This window comes from Strix aluco, chromosome 1 (assembly GCF_031877795.1).
Source record: "Strix aluco isolate bStrAlu1 chromosome 1, bStrAlu1.hap1, whole genome shotgun sequence".
NCBI lineage: Eukaryota > Metazoa > Chordata > Aves > Strigiformes > Strigidae > Strix > Strix aluco.
Window position 1 is genome coordinate 124,053,451 of NC_133931.1, and position 22,769 is coordinate 124,076,219.

General features: G+C 39.2%; 1 protein-coding gene across 1 annotated transcript in view; it reads left to right on the forward strand.

The window, feature by feature from the left end:
• DNAJC1 (DnaJ heat shock protein family (Hsp40) member C1) overlaps positions 1–22,769 on the forward strand; it is a 121,356-nt gene that overhangs the window by 87,793 nt on the left and 10,794 nt on the right. The window contains exon 9 of the mRNA XM_074834150.1: positions 17,910–18,029. Coding sequence (XP_074690251.1) covers positions 17,910–18,029 — 120 coding nt within the window. The remainder of the gene's footprint in view (positions 1–17,909; positions 18,030–22,769) is intronic.

A 22,769-nucleotide genomic window follows, 5' to 3' on the forward strand; every position in this document is an offset into this window, starting at 1 on the left:
GGTTTAGCTGTGTAGTAGTGTTCATTATGACACAGTCTATGAGATTGAGGATGGTTTAGTGTATTGAGTGGGTTTTGATACCATATGTTAGTGCTTTCAAAATACCCATAATATGCCATGTTATACTGAAGTGGATTAAAGAAGAGTGTACAGCCTGATACATAACAGCCCAGTGCTGTTAAATATTTGACACTTGCTTAGTCTGCTTAGTATTTCATGAGACAAATAATAACCTTGCAAGGAAAAACACTCCTTACTAATAAAGACTAATCATATGGTTTAATGTATCTGCATGCTTTTGGGCTCATCTTCTCTAGTGAATTTAACAGCACGGCCAAAGATTTTTTAATTAATCAAGTAATTATGAAAAAGTTGCCACTGCAGTCTGTTGAGGACTTATTACCCTATGCACTTATTTATTGAAGTTTATGAAAATTACAGAATTCTTTTCCTGAAGAATTCATTGACCTATGTACTCTAGAAGATTTGCAATTTTGTGTTCTCTATCAAATGAAAATATTTTTCAAATTGCATTTAAAAATCCAAATAGAGTGGTGTTTTGAGAAAGAGTTAAATGAAAAACATTTTTTCCCTTTCTTTGGGAATTTCTTTCCACATTAATGTATCACGGGCCAAACCTAATTCCCTTTTCAACCTATAGTTTATTTGATCTGCATGCCTGAGTGTCCTACAATCAAATTTACTGAAGAGCTTCTCACTTTTTTCTGCATTAAAACAATTGCCGTGAAGCAGCTAACAATTAAAAAATAAATGAGTTAACACTTTCTGCTAAGTGCTACCATTTAAGTTGTAGTATGCAAGTAAAAACTACATTTTAATTTCTGTTCAATTACATTGACTTAAATAGTAATTTTACTGTTATATTTATGAACCATTTAATAGTGATATTTTTCATCTGGCTTGCCTGATGGAAAAGTGGATTTGATTTTGAGAATGAGGCAAGAAATAACCTTTTTTCCCCCCATATTTTGCTGCAATGACAAACAGAAAAAGACAAAATTAACTGGGTTTTGTGTAAATATGATAAAACAATTTAATTTCAGAAGCCATAAAAATATATCATAATTTGAATTATTTTTCATGTTTTTGAAAACTTATCTACTTCATAGGAGGAATATTCAGATTGCTTTATGGTAATATAGGTAGATATTTGAAACATTCCTGCATGTATTTGGTCATGTTAACAGCTATAGGTTAAAGAAAGCTTTGTATTAAGTCTAGAATCAAAGCCTGGTAGAACCTGAGGTGTGAAAACATTGACTGGAGAGCAGCAGCCTTTTTCAGGTTGTATTGCTAGAGACAGATGCTTTACTACTTTTGGCTTTAGCTCCTTTTTTAAAAAAGAAGATGGCATTTGAGTTGATGCATTACAAATAACTAGTTAACATAGTTTTATGTTAATGCTAAAGGGAGCTTGCTATGGAACAAGCTCCGTATTAGAATGGATGAGGGTTTTCTCTTCAGCTGTGAACCCAAGTCCCTCCAGGTCCTTTCAGCATGCTGAAAATCACTTTCTTTGAAACATTTTCTAACTTCCAGCCTAAACTTATGGTAAATTAACACTTGTGAGCTCATGTCCCACTTCTGTGATGTGTTAGTCCATTATGTTCATGTAACTGGGTGTAGAGGAGTGAACAGGATCAGAAAACCATTCTGGATTAAACAAAACAAAACCTGGCCTAAAAAGCGTATATGTATGTGTGTTTATTTTCTAAAGCTAGATCCTCTGTGTCTCTGGAGGTTCCTTATTTCATCCATTTGGTAGTATCTTTTGCTTTTTTTGATTTCTGAATAACACTGGAAGTTTATAGTCACACCAGTAAACCTGACTCTTCTTTTGTCAACTCCGGTTGTTGAGCTTCCACTTTATGTATAAATTGAAAGGATCATGCACTTTATTTAATGCCATCCCATTTGTATTACCAGATTCATGAAGTTCTTAGATATGCTGATATTTGACAAGAACCAGAATTTTAAAATACCATTTTTTTTTTTCTGATGTCCAATCCTATTTCATGAAAATCTATGTCTTAGGGCTGGAATGAACCTTAAGACATCTAGCTGTGTTTCCTTCTGTTAAACAAGTTCACAGAATCACAGAATCATCTAGGTTGAAAAGGACCCTGAAGATCATCTAGTCCAACCGTTAACCTAGCACTGACAGTTCCCAACTACACCATATCCCCAAGCGCCATGTCAACCCGCCTCTTGAACACCTCCAGGGATGGGACTCCACCACCTCCCTGGGCAGCCCATTCCAACGCCTAACAACCCATTCTGTAAAGAAATGCTTGCTAATATCTAGTCTAAACCTTCCCTGGTGCAACTTGAGGCCATTACCTCTTGTCCTATCACTTATTACTTGGTTAAAGAGACTCATCCCCAGCTCTCTGCAACCTCCTTCCAGGTAGTTGTAGAGGGCGATGAGGTCTCCCCTCAGCCTCCTCTTCTCCAGACTAAACAACCCCAGTTCCCTCAGCTGCTCCTCATAAGACATGTGCTCCAGACCCTTCACCAGCTTCGTTGCCCTTCTCTGGACACGCTCGAGTAATTCAATGTCCTTTTTGTAGTGAGGGGCCCAAAACTGAACACAGGAATCGAGGTGCGGCCTCACCAGTGCCGAGTACAGGGGTAAGATCACTTCCCTGTCCCTGCTGGCCACGCTATTTCTGATACAAGCCAGGCTACCATTGGCCTTCTTGGCCACCGGGGCACACTGCTGGCTCATGTTCAGCTGGCTGTCAATCAACACCCCCAGGTCCCCTCTCTGACTGGCAGCTCTCCAGCCACTCCTCCCCAAGCCTGTAGCGCTGCTGGGGGTTGTTGTGGCCCAAGTGCAGCACCCGGCATTTGGCCTTATTGAAACTCCTACAGTTGGCCTTAGCCCATCGCTCCAGCCTGTCCAGGTCTCTCTGCAGAGTCTCCCTACCCTCGAGCAGATCAACACTCCCACCCAACTTGGTGTCATCTGCAAACTTACTGAGGGTGCACTCGATCCCCTTGTCTAGATCATCAATAAAGATGTTAAACAGGAGAGGCCCCAAAACCGAGCCCTGGGGGACACCACTCGTGACCGGCTGCCAACTGGATTTAACTCCGTTCACCACAACTCTTTGGGCCCGGCCATCCAGCCAGTTTTTTACCCAGCAAAGCTTGCGATCATCCAAGCCTCGAGCAGCCAGTTGTGCCAGGAGAATGCTGTGGGAAACAGTGTCAAAGGCCTTACTGAAGTCAAGGTAAACTACATCCACAGCCTTTCCCTCATCCAATAAGCAGGTCGCCCTGTCATAGAAGGAGATCAGGTTTGTCAAGCAGGACCTGCCTTTCATAAACCCACACTGACTGGTCCTGATCATCTGGTTGTCCTGCAGGTGTTGTAAGATGGTACTCAGGATGAGCTGCTCCATCAGCTTCCCGGGCACCAACGTCAAGCTGACAGGCCTGTAATTTCCTGCATCATCCTTCCGACCCTTCTTATAGATGGGCGTCACATTGGCCAATTTCCAATCTGTCGGGACCTCCCCGGTCAGCCAGGACTGCTGGTAAATGATGGAAAGCAGCTTGGCGAGCATCCCAGCCAGCTCCTTCAGCACCCTCAGGTGTATCCCATCCGGTCCCATAGACTTGTGTATGTCTATGTGATGCAGTAGGTCACCGACTATCTCCTCCTGGATTGTGGGGGGGTTGTTCTCCCAGTCTCTGCCTTCCAGCTGAGGAGGCTGGATTCCCTCAATACAACTAGTCTTGTTATTAAAGACCGAGGCAAAGAAGGCATTAAGGACCTCAGCCTTTTCCTCATCACTTCTTACCATGTTTCCTCCTGTGTCTGGCAGGGGATGGAGGCTCTCCCTGGTCTTTCTTTTGCTACTGACATACTTATAGAAACATTTCTTGTTGTCCTTGACTGCTGAAGCCAGAGTAATTTCCAGCTGGGCTTTAGACCTCCTGATTTCTGCCCTGCATAACCTCACAGCATCTTTGTAATCACTGTGAGTGGCTAGCCCCTTCTTCCAAAGGCTGTAAACTTTCCTTTTCTCCCTGAGTTCCAGCCAAAGTTCCCTGTTCAGCCAGGGTGGTCTTCTCTGTTGCTGGCTTCTCTTACAGCACCTGGGGACCGTCTGTTCCTGAGCTATTAAGACTTCCTTCTTAAAGAGTGCCCAGCCTTCCTGGACCCCTATACCCTTCAGGACCATCTCCCAAGGGATCCTTTCAAGCAGGTGCCTAAACAAGACAAAGTCAGCCCTTCGGAAGTCCAGGATGTCAGTTCTGCTTAGCCCTCTCCTGGCCTCTCTAAGAATAGAGAACTCTATTATTTCATGATCGCTGTGCCCTAGTCGTTCTCCGACCGCCACATTGTCCACCAGTCCTTCTCTGTTCACAAAGAGGAGATCCAGCAGGGCACCTTCTCTGGTCAGTTCACTCACCAGCTGTGTCAGGAAGTTATCTGCCGCACATTCCAGGAATCTCCGGGACTGGTCCCGCTCTGCTGTGTTTTATTTCCAGCAGATGTCTGGGAAGTTGAAGTCTCCCACAAGAACAAGGGCAAGCGATCGTGAGATTTCTCCTAAATGCCTATAGAGTATTTCACCCACCTCTCTGTCCTGGTTGGGTGGCCTATAGTAGACTCCTACCACAACATCTGCCCTGTTGGCTTTCCCCCTGATTCTAATGCAAAGACACTCTACCCTGTCTTCACTACACTTGTACTCAAAGCAATCATAACAGTCCCTAACATACAGCACCACCCATCACCTCTCCTTCCTTGCCTTTCCCTCCTAAAGAGCTTGTAGCCATCAATTGGCACACTCCAGTCATGGGAGACATCCCACCATGTTTCTGTAATAGCCACAACATCATAATTTTCCTGTTTCATCATGGCTTCAAGCTCCTCCTGTTTGTTACCCATGCTGTGTGCACTGGTATACATGCACTTCAGATGGGCTGATGTTTTCCCCCCTTCCCCCTTCAAATCTAGTTTAAAGCTCTGTCAATGAGACCAGCTAACTCCTGCCCCAAGATCCTCTTCCCCCTCTGGGACAGGTGCATTCCATCTAATGCCAAAAGGTCTGGTGCCCTGTATACCAACCCATGATTGAAAAATCCAAAGCCCTGACTGTAACACCAGTCTTGGATCCGCAGGTTCATTTGTTGAGTTCTCTGGTATTCTTCTTCATCCATCCCCCCAACTGAAGGGATGGAGGAGAACACAATTTGTGCCCCTGACCCCTTAATCACTTTCCCCAAGGACCTGAAATCTCTCTTCATTGCTTTAGGACTTCTCCTGGTAATGTCGTCGCTACCTACCTAAAAAACCAGGAGAGGGTAGGAGTCCTTGGGTCTCACTAGACCGGGGAGTTTTGCCTTGAGGTCCTTGACACGGGCCCCAGGGAGGCAGCAGACTTCCCTATGAAGCGGGTCCGGTCTGCATATGGGGCCTTCGGTACCCCTCAGAATGGAGTCACCCACTACAATGACTCTTCTGGGGTTCTTTTTAGAACTGGTTTTAATACCTGGTGTAGAATGAGCCGTCCTTAGTGGACCTTGGTCTTTCTCCTTGTTTGTCTAATTTTCTTCCTCCTTCTCTTCTTCACTCAAAAGTTCTAGGGCCCCGAATCTACTGTGAAGGGACACCATGGAGGGTGAGGGAGGTCGGGAGAGGATTTTCCTGCCTCCCTGAGCGGGGACCTGTTTCCAGCCTCCCCCATCCCTTAGGTCCCCTCCTTCTGCCTGGTAGCAAGAGGATGAGGGATTACCTACCTCGTTTGGAGCCTCCATTTACTCCTGTTGCTTTAGGGGTGCTAGGGTGTTACTCCACCAATCAATTTCCCTTTCACACTCCCTAATACTTCTTAATCTCTCGACGTCTTCTTTGAGTTCCACCACCAGGCTGAGCAGGTCATCCAGCTGATCACAGCGCACACAGGTGTTGTCACTGGTGCCTTCCGACAGGACTGACAGGCTCAGGCACTCCCTGCAGCCCGGGACCTGGACCGCTGCATGTTAGTGTGGCAGCTCTGTCTGGGTCGCCACATTCTTTCTGGTGGTGGTTTTGACCCGAGTGGAGACCATGGTTCAGTCTACTCGTGGAGGACGATAAGATGAAACTAGCTCAGATAAGATCTAGACCCCGGAGAGGGACTGCGCCCTGTCCGCTCACCCTGCCTGCACAAACTGACGCGCCTCACCCTTCTGACGCGCCACGTCCTGTTTGTCCGCCCTGTTCGCTGCGCTCCCTGGGAGCTGCTCTTGTACGTGAGGGGAGTGGGGTGTTGTCACTCCAGTCTCCGCCCACTCTGAGTCACCGCCATCCTGTTAGCAGCAGGTCACTCTTCCCGCTCAGGGGGGAGGCAACTTGAGGCTCTCCCTCTTCCCTGGGCTTCTGCCTTCGTGTCTTGCGGTTTTACCGTGGGTTTTTGATGCTTTCAGGAGGGTCCCCTGCTGCTGTCCTCCTCTTCGGAGCCCCTCTCCTCAGCAAGTTCAGGTATTGCAGGGACCTGGGCCTTGATTAGATGCTGAATATAGCTCATTTGGGTGAGGACACAGCAGCTTCATTACCAAGGAGGGTTCTTAGTATCTTTTAATTAGACCATTGCTGGAGAAGTCATCACAGAACAGTCTTTCAATTCCTGTCCCAACCTCATAACTCGGTGTCTTCCACACAGCCAGTATCAGCATGACTGGTGGATATACTTAAGAAAGGAGGAAGAGTATAATGTAAGAAAAAATACACTTTTTGTTCTGGGGTTTTTGAAGTTTGATGTGAGTGGGCTAGCAGGAGACAGATGGCAATAAATGATGTGATGAGTACGTACTGAGAGATGTACTAGGAGAACTGTAGCTCCTGAAATGTCATCCCTCATACCATAGGAAGGATGACTTCTAGAAACAAAATTCAGATTTACTAGAAGCTCAACAGCAGATTATAGGAGGCTGTTTCTCCATGTATATGTTGTGACTGCATGGAGGAGTTGTGGGATTTTGGATGCATTTCTACACTGACTTTGATAAATACCTTTTTTTTTTTTCCCCTCGAGCCATGTAGAATTTTAAGAAATGTAACTTTGAAAAACGTTTTATCTTTGTTAATGCTTTCCTAACCTATAAATTACTTATACCTTCACCCTAATTTAACTGTTTTAATGGGCTTTGAGATTCAGGATACAAGAATGGGTGTAAATGTGAGTGTCTCTCTGAACATCAGGAAACGCTTTTTTACTGTGAGAGTGACAGAGCACTGTCCCAGGTTACCCAGGGAGATCGTGGAGTCTCCCTCCTTGGAGATAGATATTCAAAAGCTGTTTGGTCATGGTCCTCAGCAACTGGCTCAGGGTAGCTCTGCTTGAGCAAAGTGTTGGACCAGATGACTTCCCAAGGTCCCTTCCAACCTCAACCATTCTGTGATCATGTACTGTTAAGTGGTATGCATTTACTCAATAACTTTAACTCCATTCTCAGAGAATGCAAAGGTAATGTCAGTTTTAACTGACTAAAAGTGTTCTGAGAGAAACATCCATCAAATATAAGTTACGTCTTTTCTGATCAAGGAAAACTGAAATAGAGATGATTCTTCAAAACACCTCTCATTAAAGAAAGACTGGTAGGAAGTTCACTAGTTAATTTAGGCTTCTGATACTATTTGAGGACTGTGTAGGGAGTAATTATTCTCTAACTTTAAATGAGGACATTTACACTGTAATAACTTTGTTGTTGGTGTGTGTCCTTTTCATATATGCTAATTTTATCTGCGTTTTATGGAAATGTCATTTTTATCTATGATCTCCTTGAACCTTTGTGATCATGAAAGAACTTCAGTATTTCGGTGCAGGCAACCAATACATGCTGCCATTTAAAAGAGGTGACAATAACATCTTTAAAATGTAGACATCCGTGGAAGATTCTTCTTTTTTATAAGTTAGTCAAAAAAAGAAAAAATGTGAATAAGTTTTTTAGAAGTGCCTAAACCACTGAGGGAGTAACTTTTGATTAGAAGTCAGTAACTTTTACCTAAAATTATCATTGGTTAGTTTAGGAAAGCAAATCAATTTGTGTGTTAAACTTCATAGATAACAATTTTTTTACTCAGTAGAAAACAATATTTTATTTCTTACAGAGGTAGACTTGCAGACTACTGTATTGCTAGCAGAGTTTTACTTTAAATCTGGTATTTGTGCTGTTGTAACCAACAACAGCAATTGTAGATGCTGGTAATCTTCTACTCCTGTAGTTTTGAGGGGAGATCACCAAATAGTTCTTCCCCAAAACTTCTCCTAAATACAAACCAGGATGTTGTAATTTGTTACTTCTTCATAATTTTTTGGTGGGTTTACTGTGGCTGGCTGCCAGATGCCCGCCCAGCCACTCTCTCCCTCTCCTCAGCAGAACTGGAGAAGCAAATAAGATGAAAAAACTTGTAGGTTGCTCGTTGGCATGGAGATCAAGTAATCAATTACTATCACAGACAAGACAGACTTGACTTGGGGAAAATTAATTTACTGCCATTTAAAGTAGAGTTGGATCGTAAGAAACAAAGACCAAACCTAAACCACCTTCCTTGCAGTCCCCTTGAATTTGAAGGCTCAACTTCACTCCTTTCCTAATTCCTCTACCTTCTCCCTGCTCCCAGTGGCGCAGAGGGAATGGGGTATAGGGGGTTTGGTCAGTCTGTAACAATTCCTCACTGCCGCTCCTCCGTTCTCACGCTTTTCCCTGCTTTAGCGTTGGACCACAGGTTGCAGTCCTTCAGGACAAACCTCCTCCAGTGTGGGTCCTTCAGGGCATATCCACTTGCTCCAGCATGGTCTCCTCTACATGCTGACGCGGAATCTCTGCTCTGGTGCCTGGAGCACCTTCTCCCTGCTCTTCTCTGACCTGGGTGTCTGTAGGGCTGTTTCTCACACTTTCCTTCTCTCCTCACACTGCTGTGCAGCATTTTGCCCTTTCTTTAAATATCTTTCTCCAGAGGTGCCACCAGCTTGGCTGATGGGCTCAGCTGTGTCGTGCAGTGGGTCTCTTGGAGCCGGCTGGAGCTGGCCATGCCCAACACAGGGCAGCCCCTCATCTCCTTCCAGGGAGGTCACCCCTGCTACCAAAATCTTGCCCACAGACGCCTGATAATTCTCACTTTTCCTATCATACTTCTAAAGATTTTTACAATAAAATATGTTTTCATTCTTTTTACCTCTCGTGTTTTTCCAGGTGATGTAGCTTTAACCAGATGATCTTTCTTATCAATGACTAGTCATTAACAAGTCATTTCAGAGCAATTTCAGCTCTATTGACAAGAAAATATTTTTATTAAAGGAATTTAGAGATGTTTTTTGAGGTGTTCTTTTTCTGCAAAACTTGAAAATTACTGCTCAGCATTGCTTTTCTCTACAGATTCTTTATGAAGAACTGGAGCACTTTCAAAGAAAGTATTAAAAACTGCTCTGGGCTCTGAATTCTCAAAGTAGGAATAAATAATAAGTAGGAAAGGGGAGGAGAGATCAGCTCTGAATGGCTTTGTGTAATTTGGGGGTTTACATGAAAAAAAGGTGGAAAATAGACATAAAGAAAATCTGTAGAAATTACTCAAGGGTTGGAAATTATATCTTCTGATACTTGGAGAGTGACCTTTTAACTTGGCAGGCACCTTTGTGGGAGAAAATACTTGTTGTTAAAGGGCCACTCAGTCTGGGAGGAAGACACAGAAGGGCCAATGTCTAGAAGTGGAAGCCTGAGATGTTGGAATGAATCTAGTATAATAGCAATCATCTTGTGAGTATATAGCTCATCCAGTGCTTCATTTTTAAGTCACTGTTTGCCACCTTTTCTGTCAGATGACTGATGGCTACTGTTTTTCGAGTATCTGCAACTTTCTGAATATAATCATAACTTAAAAAAATTGTCTTACTGCTTCACGTAGCTGGTTCTTAACTTGATTTATATTTACTTCTCATCCTTCTCTCTCGCTTTTTGTCTGTCTGCTAGAACACAAATTTTTCAGTGTTAAGGTATGGCTTATAATAAGTCTAGGAATAGCCTGGCAGCACCATGTAATACTGCCAAAGGTGGCGGTGGGAGAATCTATTACTCACTCAGGCTTCCCGCTAAGGTTAAGTAAGCAATATATATATATATGTAGGTACATATAGATGCACATCTTAAGAATGAGAAAGCTGAATAATAATTCATTTTTGACCTGCATTAGCTGTGAAATACACTTGTAAATAAAGATTTTAGTTAATATTTCTGAAGAGATGGCAACTGGTTTTGCTTTCCCAAAAATATGGGTGAGCTGTTACATTAACATTATACCGTTACAGACATACTTGTATTTTGGTTTCTAATATACTTAAACTCTGAAAGTAAACTTAGGTTTTATTTTACTTTTTAATGTTTAAAAATTGTCTATTAACATGCAGTTAGGATGGGTTAACAGACTGCTTGAAGTTTTTTTAAAAAATTGTCAAAGTTGTGAATAATCGATATGGTAGCCAGTGGAAGAATCTCAACTATACCCATTTTACTGGAATTAAGCTATTCACGTCTCACACTAAAAAGTGAAGATAGCTTTTCCCCCCCCCCAATTAAGCAGCTTCAGAAAGGGAAAGGCTTATGGAAAAGAGCATAACATTTGCAAGTCATGTGCAAATCCAAAATAAGGTAAGCCCAAGAGCAAAAAATTATTACTTTTTTTTCCAAATAAAATAGATGCCAAGGATTTTGTTGGAAGTAGTGGATGATCAAAATGTAAAGCAGTTTCCAGAAGATGCTAGGGCTAAAAGTCCTTTCCACCTGTGTTTACTATAAAGGAGTTTAGGGAGTTTTTGACATCAGGTACTGAAGGCAAGTAGGGGAGGAAGTGTTTTAGATTGAAGCATTCATCTGAAGTTGATAAATAAACAATTGCTTGGAACAATGGTCTTCACCATTAGTTGACCTAAAAAGAACTCTAATATTAAATCCATTTAATGCTGCTGTTAATATTATAGCAATTACTTAAATGAGCCTTGAAATGAGAGATGGAATTAGAATACCAATTTTTGAGCTTCATTGAGGGTTCTGAGAAGTACAGACTGTTTATCATGAATTCCATACTGGGTAATTTTTTGAAATTATTAAATGAATGATAGTAATAGATGCACCAATTTTAAAATAATAGTAAAAAGTCAGTGTGAATTTAAAAGTTTTGCCTTATTATTAGAGCTTTACAGTATACTTGGATTTTATAAAGCTTTTGACAGGTTCTGTCAGCGAAACTTCTTGTAGAGACAAAGTAATGATAGGGACAAAGATGGAAGATCTTTAGAGTAATGCTTAGTTAAAGAACAGGAAACAGATACAATTTTGTTATTGCAAAATGTCACTAGAGGAGTTTCATGTATATCTGCAAGGCTCTGTTCAGCATTGGAAATGGTCTATAGTGTGGTGAATTGCAAAGGGTGATGGAGAACTATTCAGGGCAGCACTAATTGAAATGTCTGTGAAATCCCCATTCTGAAACAAGCAAGGTCTAGAGAAAGCTCTCCTGAGGAGTCTTATCTTTTCCTACAGACTCTTCTACTGCAGAAAAATTGTCTTCAACTGTGTGTATAGAAATTAAAGAAACCCCGCAGCTTGCTGGTAGTGGTGGTGGTTCAGGGTTTTTTTTTTTTGCTTTCTCCCTCCTATATGATGCATAGAGCTGTAGAGCAAGGCAGAAATATATTGGACAGACAAATGAAGAGGTAGCAGGGTATGGTAAGAAGTGAGAAATTGAATGTGTGTGGAAAGCCAGCTTATAACGTTGATTAAGAGCAAAAATGGGATGAGGAGAGTGGACAGTTTCATCATTGGTTTTGTAACAGAAATGGATTCAACTTCATGCTTAGGAAATCCCTAATCCGGGTTATGGGCAGCTGTGAGAGAAAGAATCTCTCTGTCCTAAAACATTTGCTGCTGCACATGGTAGAAGACCTGATACTGAGGCAGATGAAACTTAATGCTTCTGTTCTTAGGTTCTCACTCTTCCCTAAGAGCTGTTGTCTACTTATGTTATGTACGTTGTTTAATACTTTAATGCTGAAGGCATTCCTGTGTGAGGAATAGTATAAACAAAAATGATTATGGTTAGGTTATTATCTTGACAAGCTTATGATATAAGTGAAGATAATTAGTTTTATCTTCATATTTACATGTAGTTGCTTTGAAAAATTCTAAAATTAATCTGTGATGTTCTTTTAGACCCATGTAATATATTGTTTAAGATTAAATTATTCAAGTTACTGGGACCAGGGGATATGCAACCAAGAGTTCAAAGAAAATTTAAGGATTATATAATTCAATTAACTGATTATTTTCTTGGATGCCTGAGGACTGAAATGACAAATGTGTCAATCTATTTATTTATTAAGTTGTCAGTGGAATTCAGGGACCTTTACAGGCTTGTACATCTGACATCTCTTTAGGGAAGACTATCAAAAACTGAAATAGATTTAGTGAGCACCAGGTAAATATGACCTGCATGGAGTCCTGAACATTGCTTCTATAAATGGAAGTCCTGCCTTAAACCCTCAGGGCTTCATAGAAGGATTAACAAATATGCAGGGAGAAGGTTATCTAATTGATAAAGTCCATTTGATTTTCCAGAAGGGTTTAAGAAGGCTTGTAGGCTTTTAAGGAAAGAAAGCAGTCATGTGATAAGAGGAAGGATGTTTTCCCAGATAAATAATTAGTTAGAAGATACGAGATGGAGGGTAGAAATAAACAGCTCTTTCAGTAGAGCAAGGTTAGCAGTGGAGTTCGGCTGAGCTTCTGCTAGGAACTGTGCTGCTCAGTGTAGTCATATAGTATAGTGAACATGATAATATGGTAAAAAGATGAGCCTTGAGGTGAGAGAATTTATTAATGATAATATTATTTGGAATAGTGAAGATGAGAACTGACACTGAAGAACTGCAGAGTGATCTCATGAGTTTGCTTGGGCAATAAAATGGCAGAAAAATTTCCTGGTATGTGAATATAGTGATGCAAACGATGACTGGCATAACTTCATGCACATGATGATGAGCTCTGAGCTGGCTGTGACCCTTGAGGAGTGAGATCTTCAGAGTTATCAGTGCTGGCTTCATTCAAAACACCAGCTCAGGATCATTTGAAAAACCAATGCAAAAGTTAAAAACTGTTAAGAAAGTAATAGAGAGCAAAACAGAAGAATCCTTATTCCACTGTATGAAGTTGTGATTAATCCTGCTGTGTGCAGTTTGGTACCTCATTTCAAAGAGGTTGGTTATAATGGAACTGCAGGTTGTTTGGAAAAAGGCATCATGGGCTGTTATGCATAAAACAGCATAAAACATGAGAAACCAGCTGAGTACATTAGGACTCTTCAGCCAGGAAGAAACCATTTACAGGGGAATACTATAGAGGGGTATTTTGAACAAAGTTGTAAGTGACATGGAGGTCAGTAGACGTAGACTATTTGCTGGTTCTTCACTGAAAGCCAAGAGCTAGGTGTCATCAGAGCTAGCAGGAGCCAGGTTCAAAACAGACAAAATAAAGTGGTTCCTTGTATAATAGGTAGCACATGTGTGCAACTCCTCATGAAGATGATGTTGCAAATCCAGAAAGTTTACATAGTTTCAGGGTAGACTGGAAGAAACACTGAAAGACAGATTAATTGAGAGTTACTAAATAGATAAAGTATATCAGCCTAGAGAAATGCCTTGAGCTGAAAATAATTGGAGTCTGGGAAAATATTAGGGGAAGTATAGGTAACCTATATGCTTGCCTTCCTCTTACCTTTGGTATCTGCATAGGGTCCCTGTTTTTTCAGAGCAGAGTGGGACTGGAAAGGATGAATGATAAACATAATCATTCTTGCTATCATGAAGTATGGAGTAAAGTTTTCTGCAGCTGCATTCCCTGAGCACAGATGATGAACTTACTGGCCTACCTTGACCATTGTTCTGAAACAGTAGAGCTGTCTGGTTTTGTTGGCTCACTTAATAAAAACTGTATTAGTGGAAGTTGGATTTGACTAAGAACTTTGAAGGACCAAAGGGTTATATGAACATATGGCTTTGAATATGAGTTCAGATCATTAATAACCTTTAGCAGATCTTTAGAGCTTCGTAAGAGATCTTTAGAACTGTAGCAGGTCCTTAGTGTTCAGCAACAGCTGGATCAATGCCAGATGTGTATTAGACTTCATAAAACATAACTGACTTCAGACTTCTTACAGGTAAAGCAAGAAATAGTAAGAATATAGAAGAGTACTTTGAGAAAAATAAGACACTATGGGCAAGAAATTAAATCAGGAAAACTTTTACATTCTGTTCTTACAGTTACTGGATAGAAACACCACCTTCTTGTAGGTTAAATGTTTCCTGATTGGCAAAACTGTCTGGGATTTTACTAGGACCCTTGTCTACAAATGTTTGCACAGGTATTTTTAAATAGATGCTGCCCCATGGTTTATTTGCAAGATCATGGACTAGACATGCTTAAATCAGTGAATCACCAATATTAGATGAAGCGTAACACAAAGTCCTAGACAGATTGAAAACATTTGCCAAACTTATATACCACAGTGATTTTAACTGAATCTACAGTGTATTGATGACAGGAAGAAACAGTCTAAAGCTAAAATTTAATCTAAAAAAATCCAATTATCTTACATTGTTAAGTCAATATAAATAACTTTAAAAGTTTCTTTGTAAACTCTCAAATACTAGCCACTTCCCAATTTTATCAATAAAAGGGTATATAGCTTTATACTTATTAATGTTAACAAGTCTAAACAAGTCGGACTGTTTTTTTTAAAGAAATGCTTTGTTGTCTAAAAATTTGCTTTTAATGTAATTGAAAATAGAGTTGCTCATATTTTTAAAAAATCCTAATAGCGTAAGGCTGTCATGCTGAAAGAGGTGGTATGGAATTGCTGAGTGCATGTGCACATGGAAGAGTAATACTAAACAGTAATCCACATTCATATTTCTTTTCTGTAGAAGGTGCATAGTGGTTTGGGTGAACTAATCCTTCAGTATTGCCAGCTATGTATGATAAACCATGTTAAAGGATTATTATTTATGGGAATGCAATGAATTTTTTATATCTACACTTGTAGCTTATTTTCATTTTAAAGACTGTAGACCATAACTCTGTACATTTAATTTTGTATTCAGTATGGGGAGTTAATCCCAGAATGGGGCTTTTTTGATGCAAAATCTGAATGCTTGTGTAGTAACAACAGCTGTCCCCTCACCATGTGGTGTCTTCCATTGCTTTACTGTAGAGATGAATTTTGGCCCAGTGTTTCAGTAATATTGGACACACATGGTTTTAGGTGACAAAGCAGTATGTTTATGCATTCATTTGACTCTCACAGTTACAGTTGGCCACAGATTAGAACAGGGAGAATACATTCACACCATGACCACCCTCATAGCGTCTTGTAGTAGTTGGATCACAGTAGGCGCTGTTGCATCTAAAGACACAATTAACTGTTGCTGAGGAATTGCAAATTCACAAAAGCTCTTCTAAAGCTTTAGTGGTTGAGAGTGGATTTTCTAAAAGCTTTTTCAAAGATTTCCCAAATTTATAAATGTTTTAGATCTTCACATTCTAAAATTATTGTCAGCTTGAAATAAGATTAACAAGTTGATATTTTAATGTAGCTAATGAATTCTTGTGCTGTGAATTAGCTATGTAATTAGCTACAGATCCACAGAATGATTGTAGTTTTGTCTGTTATTTAGGAAGATAACCTTGAGTTCTGTAATATTTACAAATGGTTAGTAAAGTTGTGAGCACATAGGAAAATCAAAGCTTACCAAAAAAGTCTGAAAATAAAACTTATCAGGAAGCTTCTGACATGTGTACATCACTGAGAAGATCATCTTAATTTCCATGTGTAATTGCTTAGATATGCTTAGGATATGGTAAGAGAGAATGGCTGTGAATTTAGTTTAAAAATAACAAAACAAAACAAAAACCAAAACCACAACAAAAATCACCCCCCCCCAAAGTTTTAATACAAGTTAATTAGAAAATTACAGTAAATTGCATATTAAGCCTAATTTTGAGGTATGAAATTTTACTAATTTTTGAACAAAAGCCTTTAAGCCAAAGATCTTAGAATTCATTATTTAAATTAGTGATAAAAATTTTTGTAAGTAGAACATTAAGTACCCCAAATATTCCCTTCTAAAAATCTCTGGGAAATATTTTCGTATAAAATATATATACGTGGAGTATAATATAATAAATAAATGGAGCATATTAACTTGTTTAATAGAATACAAGTAATAAGGTTATTGTGTAATGTGGAGATTTTCTATGTACTTATAATTTCTTCTGTAAACCAGAGTGTAATTGTATGATGATGCATGTAATGTATGTGCAAGATCTCTCACCTACACACACATTATTTAAACGTCTCGCATTTGAATCATCATAGATAATTCATTTTATACTTATTTGTATTAAAAACTATCCGAATATGAATGTCTGAGGCTTTCAGCATTGAATAAAGGACTACATGGATCCAAACTAGGACGATTGATGAAATCCTTGCTACTATTGGCTATTATTTACTGTCTTTTAAGTGGCAGGTTGTATTTATGCCAATTTATCTGCTTCAGGGAACACTCTTGATAGCAGAACAAAGTGAATAAAAGTAGTTTGCTTTGCAAATGAATGCAAATGGTGGAGCCTTTCGGGAAGCCCTTTAACAGGAGCAATGCACTTTGATTATGAGTGAAGCTGCCATTTGGACATGGTGAAAAGAGCAGGCTTGAACCATTGATTGGGGGAGACAGTAAAAAGTCAGGAAGGGCCCCGTTAAGCTTGCAGTGCGGCAGGCGGATGTCAGTGTGGTTAGAGCACAGTGGGAGAATGACAGGCAGGATTAGTGTCAGGGAGAAGCTTTGCTGTAGTTGTGGAGATGGTCCCTGGGGTCACTCACCTCTGACTGTTGTTCTGTGCTGATGGCTCTGTAATGCAAACCGCTTGATATGTGCCTGTTCATTATCGGAAATGGTGATTAGAAGAGGTATGTCATAAAGAATTCCTTAAAAATAAATAAAATGGCAAACTACCAATGGTAACAAAGATGTGGCTCTGCAGTCGTTGCCAAAGATGCTGCAAATGTCAAAGATGGTTACTGCGTCTTGCCTTCTGAGGCAAGCGCAATTTCATGCCTTAAACTGCTATAATTGTGTGTTCCTTGCTTTGTTCACTTCTGTTTGGCCGTTATGAAGACAGTTATTTTTAACAGATTGTCTTATGTAGTTAGAGCAAACTATTTTTATATCTTTTGGTTATTGGGTGGTAGAAGCATCCGCTTTGGTTTTATTAGTATTTAATAGTATTAATGGAATATTAGAATCAACAGATTTCATTCCTGAATCATCCCAGGATGCTAAAGCATAGGATGATTACAGTGAGAAAAAGCTAAAATGACTGTTCTGTTTCATTTGGAGGCTTCTTTTATGATGTAAAAATGAGGATATTTTCTTTGCTGAAAAATCTGACAGGTACAATTAAATAAATGTGTAAAATTTTACATCTTAAACTGTGATATAATCTTTAATAAAAGTATTGTTGCATTTTACCTTTACTGCATTTTATAGTGTTACGTGTATTGCATAAATGTTGATAGAAATTAAATGTGTTGGCATGTACAATATACAAAATGCATTTTTGGAGTGTTAAGGATTTTTAATATCTCACTGTTGGCCTGTTGTTTTAATGTGTTTTTGGCAACTGCACAGGGAGGTGGTACCCAGATCCTTGAAACTATTACTTTTTTTTTTTTTTTTTACACGATTTGATGAATTCGTTTGAAGGGGTTTTTTTCAGTATATTACCTCACAAAAATATGTCCAATATCCCAGTGTAATGAATGTTTTACAAATGTTTTACAGGCACCTGAATGGGCAGAGGAGGACCTCAGCCAGCTGACAAGAAGTATGGTTAAGTTCCCAGGGGGGACTCCAGGTCGATGGGAAAAGATTGCTCACGAATTGGGTCGATCAGTGGCAGATGTGAGTTCACTCAGATTTGCATTGTATAGAGAGTGACAAACCAGAACAAGACAGACAGTGTAGAAGGCAGACGTATATGGGGTCCGACATTGTCTTTTGAGAGAGGCTACAATCCTTTTAGGACCTGGAAGTGAACCATTAACTAACTATGCAAGAAGCAGATGTCAGCCAGTCTCTCCCTCCACAATTAACAGCTGTAACTGATCAGCTGGATGCGGGATTCTGGTGCTTACAGACCTGAGCTACTGTAACCCAACAACAGAAAAACAATGCACTTTGGGTTTTGTAGCAATCTCCTTTCACTGCAAGCAAATGTTTGTGTGACTTGGTTAAAGATTACATTTCTGTTTCAAGCCAGTCCTTAAAAAATGTAGATGAGCTAATGATGTTTAGACAGGTGCTTTCCATTAATTAAACAGAATCTTTGCAAACTTTAGAGTGAGTTATACATATGATACTATTTCAGTCCCTTTTTCTGGATTATACCATAGTTAATAATGATATTGTGTAAAATGATTAATATCCTTGTTAATTCATATTTTATAGTATTGTACCAGCTATCAAAGAAAGCTTGTACGTGTGGATTTTAAGTGTTATGATCTTAAAACCCTTAGGGGCTAGGCTGTAAAAGACTTTTCCTTTTCAAGCAATAGATCACTAGAACATGATGTAGTGTCTGCTGAGGACCATTTGAAAGCCCTTTCAGCTGACCCTATTTTATAGGCTCTGGAGGGGTTAATGAGAATAATGTTTAAATCTGTTGATGTACATTTTGAGATTAGATGTTCTTTATTTATTGTATTTCAGGAATTATCTTAAATAATGGGAAACAAAGGCTCCAGCTAGAGTGAAACATAACCCATGATAGCCTTCTGGGCAATTTGTGTGCTACTTAAGTGTTTTGGTTTTTTTCCCTGTTGATATAATCACAAAAAGATATCTTTGGAAGTTATTTTTAAAGATTTAATGCATCTACACAATTATGTTACTCACATATACTAGAAAACAAGCCATTTGCATTCTTATCATTTTAGAACAAAACATTATTAACAAAATATTATTTGCGTATAAGCGGATGTAAGCAAGAAGTTACTAACCTGTTATGCAAATGAAATTAAGTCTTTTTTTGTTTATTCTGTTTAATGTTGTTTATCATACTCCTTGAAGTATTTACACTACTCAAGTGGAGTGACTTTATTAAAAAGTTGCTACATTTTACTAAACAGCTATTAACAGCAAGAATATTTCACATGGCTTGGTAATATGCAGTGTGCATGGGAAAGATCTTTTGAGATTGCTTTGGAAAAACTAATTTGCTTGATACTGATAATACAGACATGCGAAATGGTTTCACATACACCCATCCCAAATCTAACACTACCTTAAGATTGCCTTTTGCATCCATTTTCTGCTTTACTCCTTTATGCAGGTGTAAAAACATTCTTTATTAAGAATCCTTTGCATAATGTATTTGGCTACCATACTTACACACACCCAGTACTGGAAAGAAAAAACAAAACTCACTTCTTCCATTAGGTGAGAAGTCCTGAGCAACGTGCTCTTCTTTTCAGTGAATTGGTAAGAGATCTGAAAGAAAGGTGTATGTTCTAAGAGCTGTTATTTTCTTGTATGGAAAAAAGGAATTTTCAGGGATTTTTATGTGTGGAGAGAGGTCTGAGTGTAATCCTTTTTCTTTCCAGTGACCTCCATCTATATGATTAATGTAAGTGTTCTCTACACAAGTTTTTACTTCTCTACAAATTTCTTACTGATGATAATGCTAGGTCAGCGCTCTTGATGCAGAATACTTTAATACTAGAGTTTCTGCTACTTTGATGATCACGTTGCACAGAGTTGCAGCGATTAGGTTTTAAGAGGAAACACACAAACAAAAGCTTCCTGGAAACATCTCTGGATCTCAAACTGTTATTGCATCAGTATCAGAAATGTTGAAACTGGGAACTACCTCAGATATATCTATTCAGCTATTGGACAAGAAGTACAGCCTATCCCTTATATTTGTGGAAGGTGACAGAATACAGCAAGGATTCTTATTTTGCTTGGACATAACCATAGTTGAATAAGAAACGTTATGCTAAAGCTGCAGGAAAATCTTCTGGTTTTGTTAAGTTTTGTGTGCAGAAAAAGAGGTGTTTACATGTGTGGGCAGCATTTGCTCCCCAAACAACTGTTCCCTGTTTCCACTGGCCGAGGTGCAAGGAGATAAGTTTTGGTGTATGAGGTGCTGTTTTAAAATAGCTTGTGTAGCAGAGTCTGGGAATCCCTTGCTTACAGGTAATTTAACATTAGTCAAGCCAGAGAGAGTATGAAGTGTGTATTATCTGGCAGATGCACTAGATCTTAAAAAAGAAAACCTTTCAAGGCCAAATTTGAATTTGTTTTTTGACATTTTCTGTGACACAGGAAATACTTTTTAAAAACTTGCTTTCTGCTTGTTTCTTCTCCTGTAAAGTATCAAGAGCAGTAAGGCTTGGTTTTCCTTTCACAGTTAGAAAACTATAGTAGAAAGGGTTGACAAGGTACAGTGTGCTTGTTTCCATGTGATTTTAAGCATTCAAACCCTTCTTAATAGTAGATTAGCTAAATAGGTGTTAATAATAACAGTACAAAGTAATCCAGTGCAAAATGATCTCTCCATTGTTACTTCTGTCTCAAAGCTTTCTTCCTCAGCAAAAAAGTTTGGAAATACATTTCAGTACTTTTTAAAGAATAAGCTGAAAGCATTCATATATACCAGAAGATGATCAGTGAAATTCACTCCCTCTAACCACCCCAAAGACATTCCATTTTAAATTGTCTTAGACTCCTTCCTTTTTTAAAAAAAGTAAATTCCTACATCAAAATATATTTGTTTCCACTGGCAATTTTTAAACAGGATGAAATGACTTGAGGAGAGTGTACTTGGCTTTTGTGAACTTTTCGGCTTCATGGTGTTGTTTTTAACTTAGTTTTGTGGGTTTATTTGTTTTGGAGGTTTTTTAATAGATTTCTGAATTTTCCTCTTGACATTGAGTTTTGGAACAGTATGAAGAAAAGTTTCTAATACTTGGAGCTTTAATACTGCTTTTTCATACAAAGAAGGCCCAAAAAGTTTGTCTGACTCCTTTCCAGAGAGATTTGTTCAGCTTGGAAAATTCTTCCTTGCTTTTGCTAGAACATGACTTTGATACCCCAGAATCTGGTGAGCACATGTAAATCTTACAAAGCTAAGAGGAACTGAAAGTATATTGGAAGATCAGTAGAATTCAAAAAGGTCAGGACAAATTAGAAAAATAAGATGCAAAAAATACGGTGAAGTTAAACAGACAATATATGCAAGGACACGCAGCAAGATGGTGATCAGGTTCACAAATAAAAGATGCCAAACAACTGTCTAGGGGTAGCTCTTAAAGGAACATGGGGATCAGTGGAGATAATGAGCGAGGTACAAGTCAACAGATAGCGAGTTGTTGTGAAAAAGGCAAGGATCTTACTGAGAATGTACAAACAGGAAGATGGTAAACCTGCATCTACATCCTTAGTTTGTGTCTGTTCTTCAGTATTGACTCAAGCATGTGATTCAGTATAAAGAGTCCAGATGAGAATAAAGAAAATAATAGTCTCCTAAAGTGTGACTACAAGGAAAGATTGTGAAGGAATTCTTGTCGTTAAACTGAAAGAAAATATGAACTGAAGATGTAATATTCAACTATATAAAAAGAAAACTGTAAAGAGGAAGGGGCTTGTGCACTGTATTAGTTTTATAGGGCAAGAGGTAATTAGATTTTATCACAGGCTGTGAGGTTAGACATTGAGGGGCAAAGAATTACAATGGACATGATAAAGCAATGGAATAAGCTGTTGTGGAAGCTCCATATTTTCAGGCCTTTAAGAACAGGTCACACAAACATCTGAAAGAAACAACATCACTGTAGTGATTCTGCCTGAGGTTAGATCCTTCTCTTCATATGGTCTATGATTAGACTAGCAAGTGCAAGCTATCTAGGAGGAAAGGGGGAGGAAACAAAACCTTCCCTACAATTGGAAGCATGTGTGAACTCATTTTAAAAAATGTAAAATTAAAGCCAGATAGTCACCATAGTTGGTTTAGTAATCACTGCGTATATCTTAGCTTGACTGTTCTTAAATTCAGTAATTCCTAACAAAGTGTTCTTTCAGATTTTTTTTTTTCTTTTCTACTACTACTCACATTGGGGGGTTGTGGACAGTTAAGTTTGTTAATTGTTATTTCCCAACATACTGCACAAACAAGGATTACTGTGAGGCCCATTATATGGACATGTCTACGAGATTCCCCATGCAAACAGGTACGTACACATGATGTGATGCAGACCACTGGGAAAGTGCTAGCCAGAACCCAACAATAAACAGCCATGTCGATGCTGTAATGCCCCTGAGTTCAGTCAGCTCCACTGTTTCTATTTATGCTGCCTGATGCCATACCAGCATGAATATCTTTGCTGGTATTTATATATTTATAAATTTTTATATATTTATGCTGGTATCACATCAGGCAGCATAAATATCTTTGCAAACATTCCTATGTTTTTCAGCTCAGAGCTAGGTTAAGCTTGCAACTGTGGTGCAGACATACTGTAAGAAGGCTTATTAGTTTAACTTATGTTAAATATAGGATATGTTTGTCTTGTCTCTCTGCAGGAAGATATCTTTTAACAGCCAATGAATAATCAACCCAAAATAGATGAGGTTAAATTGTGC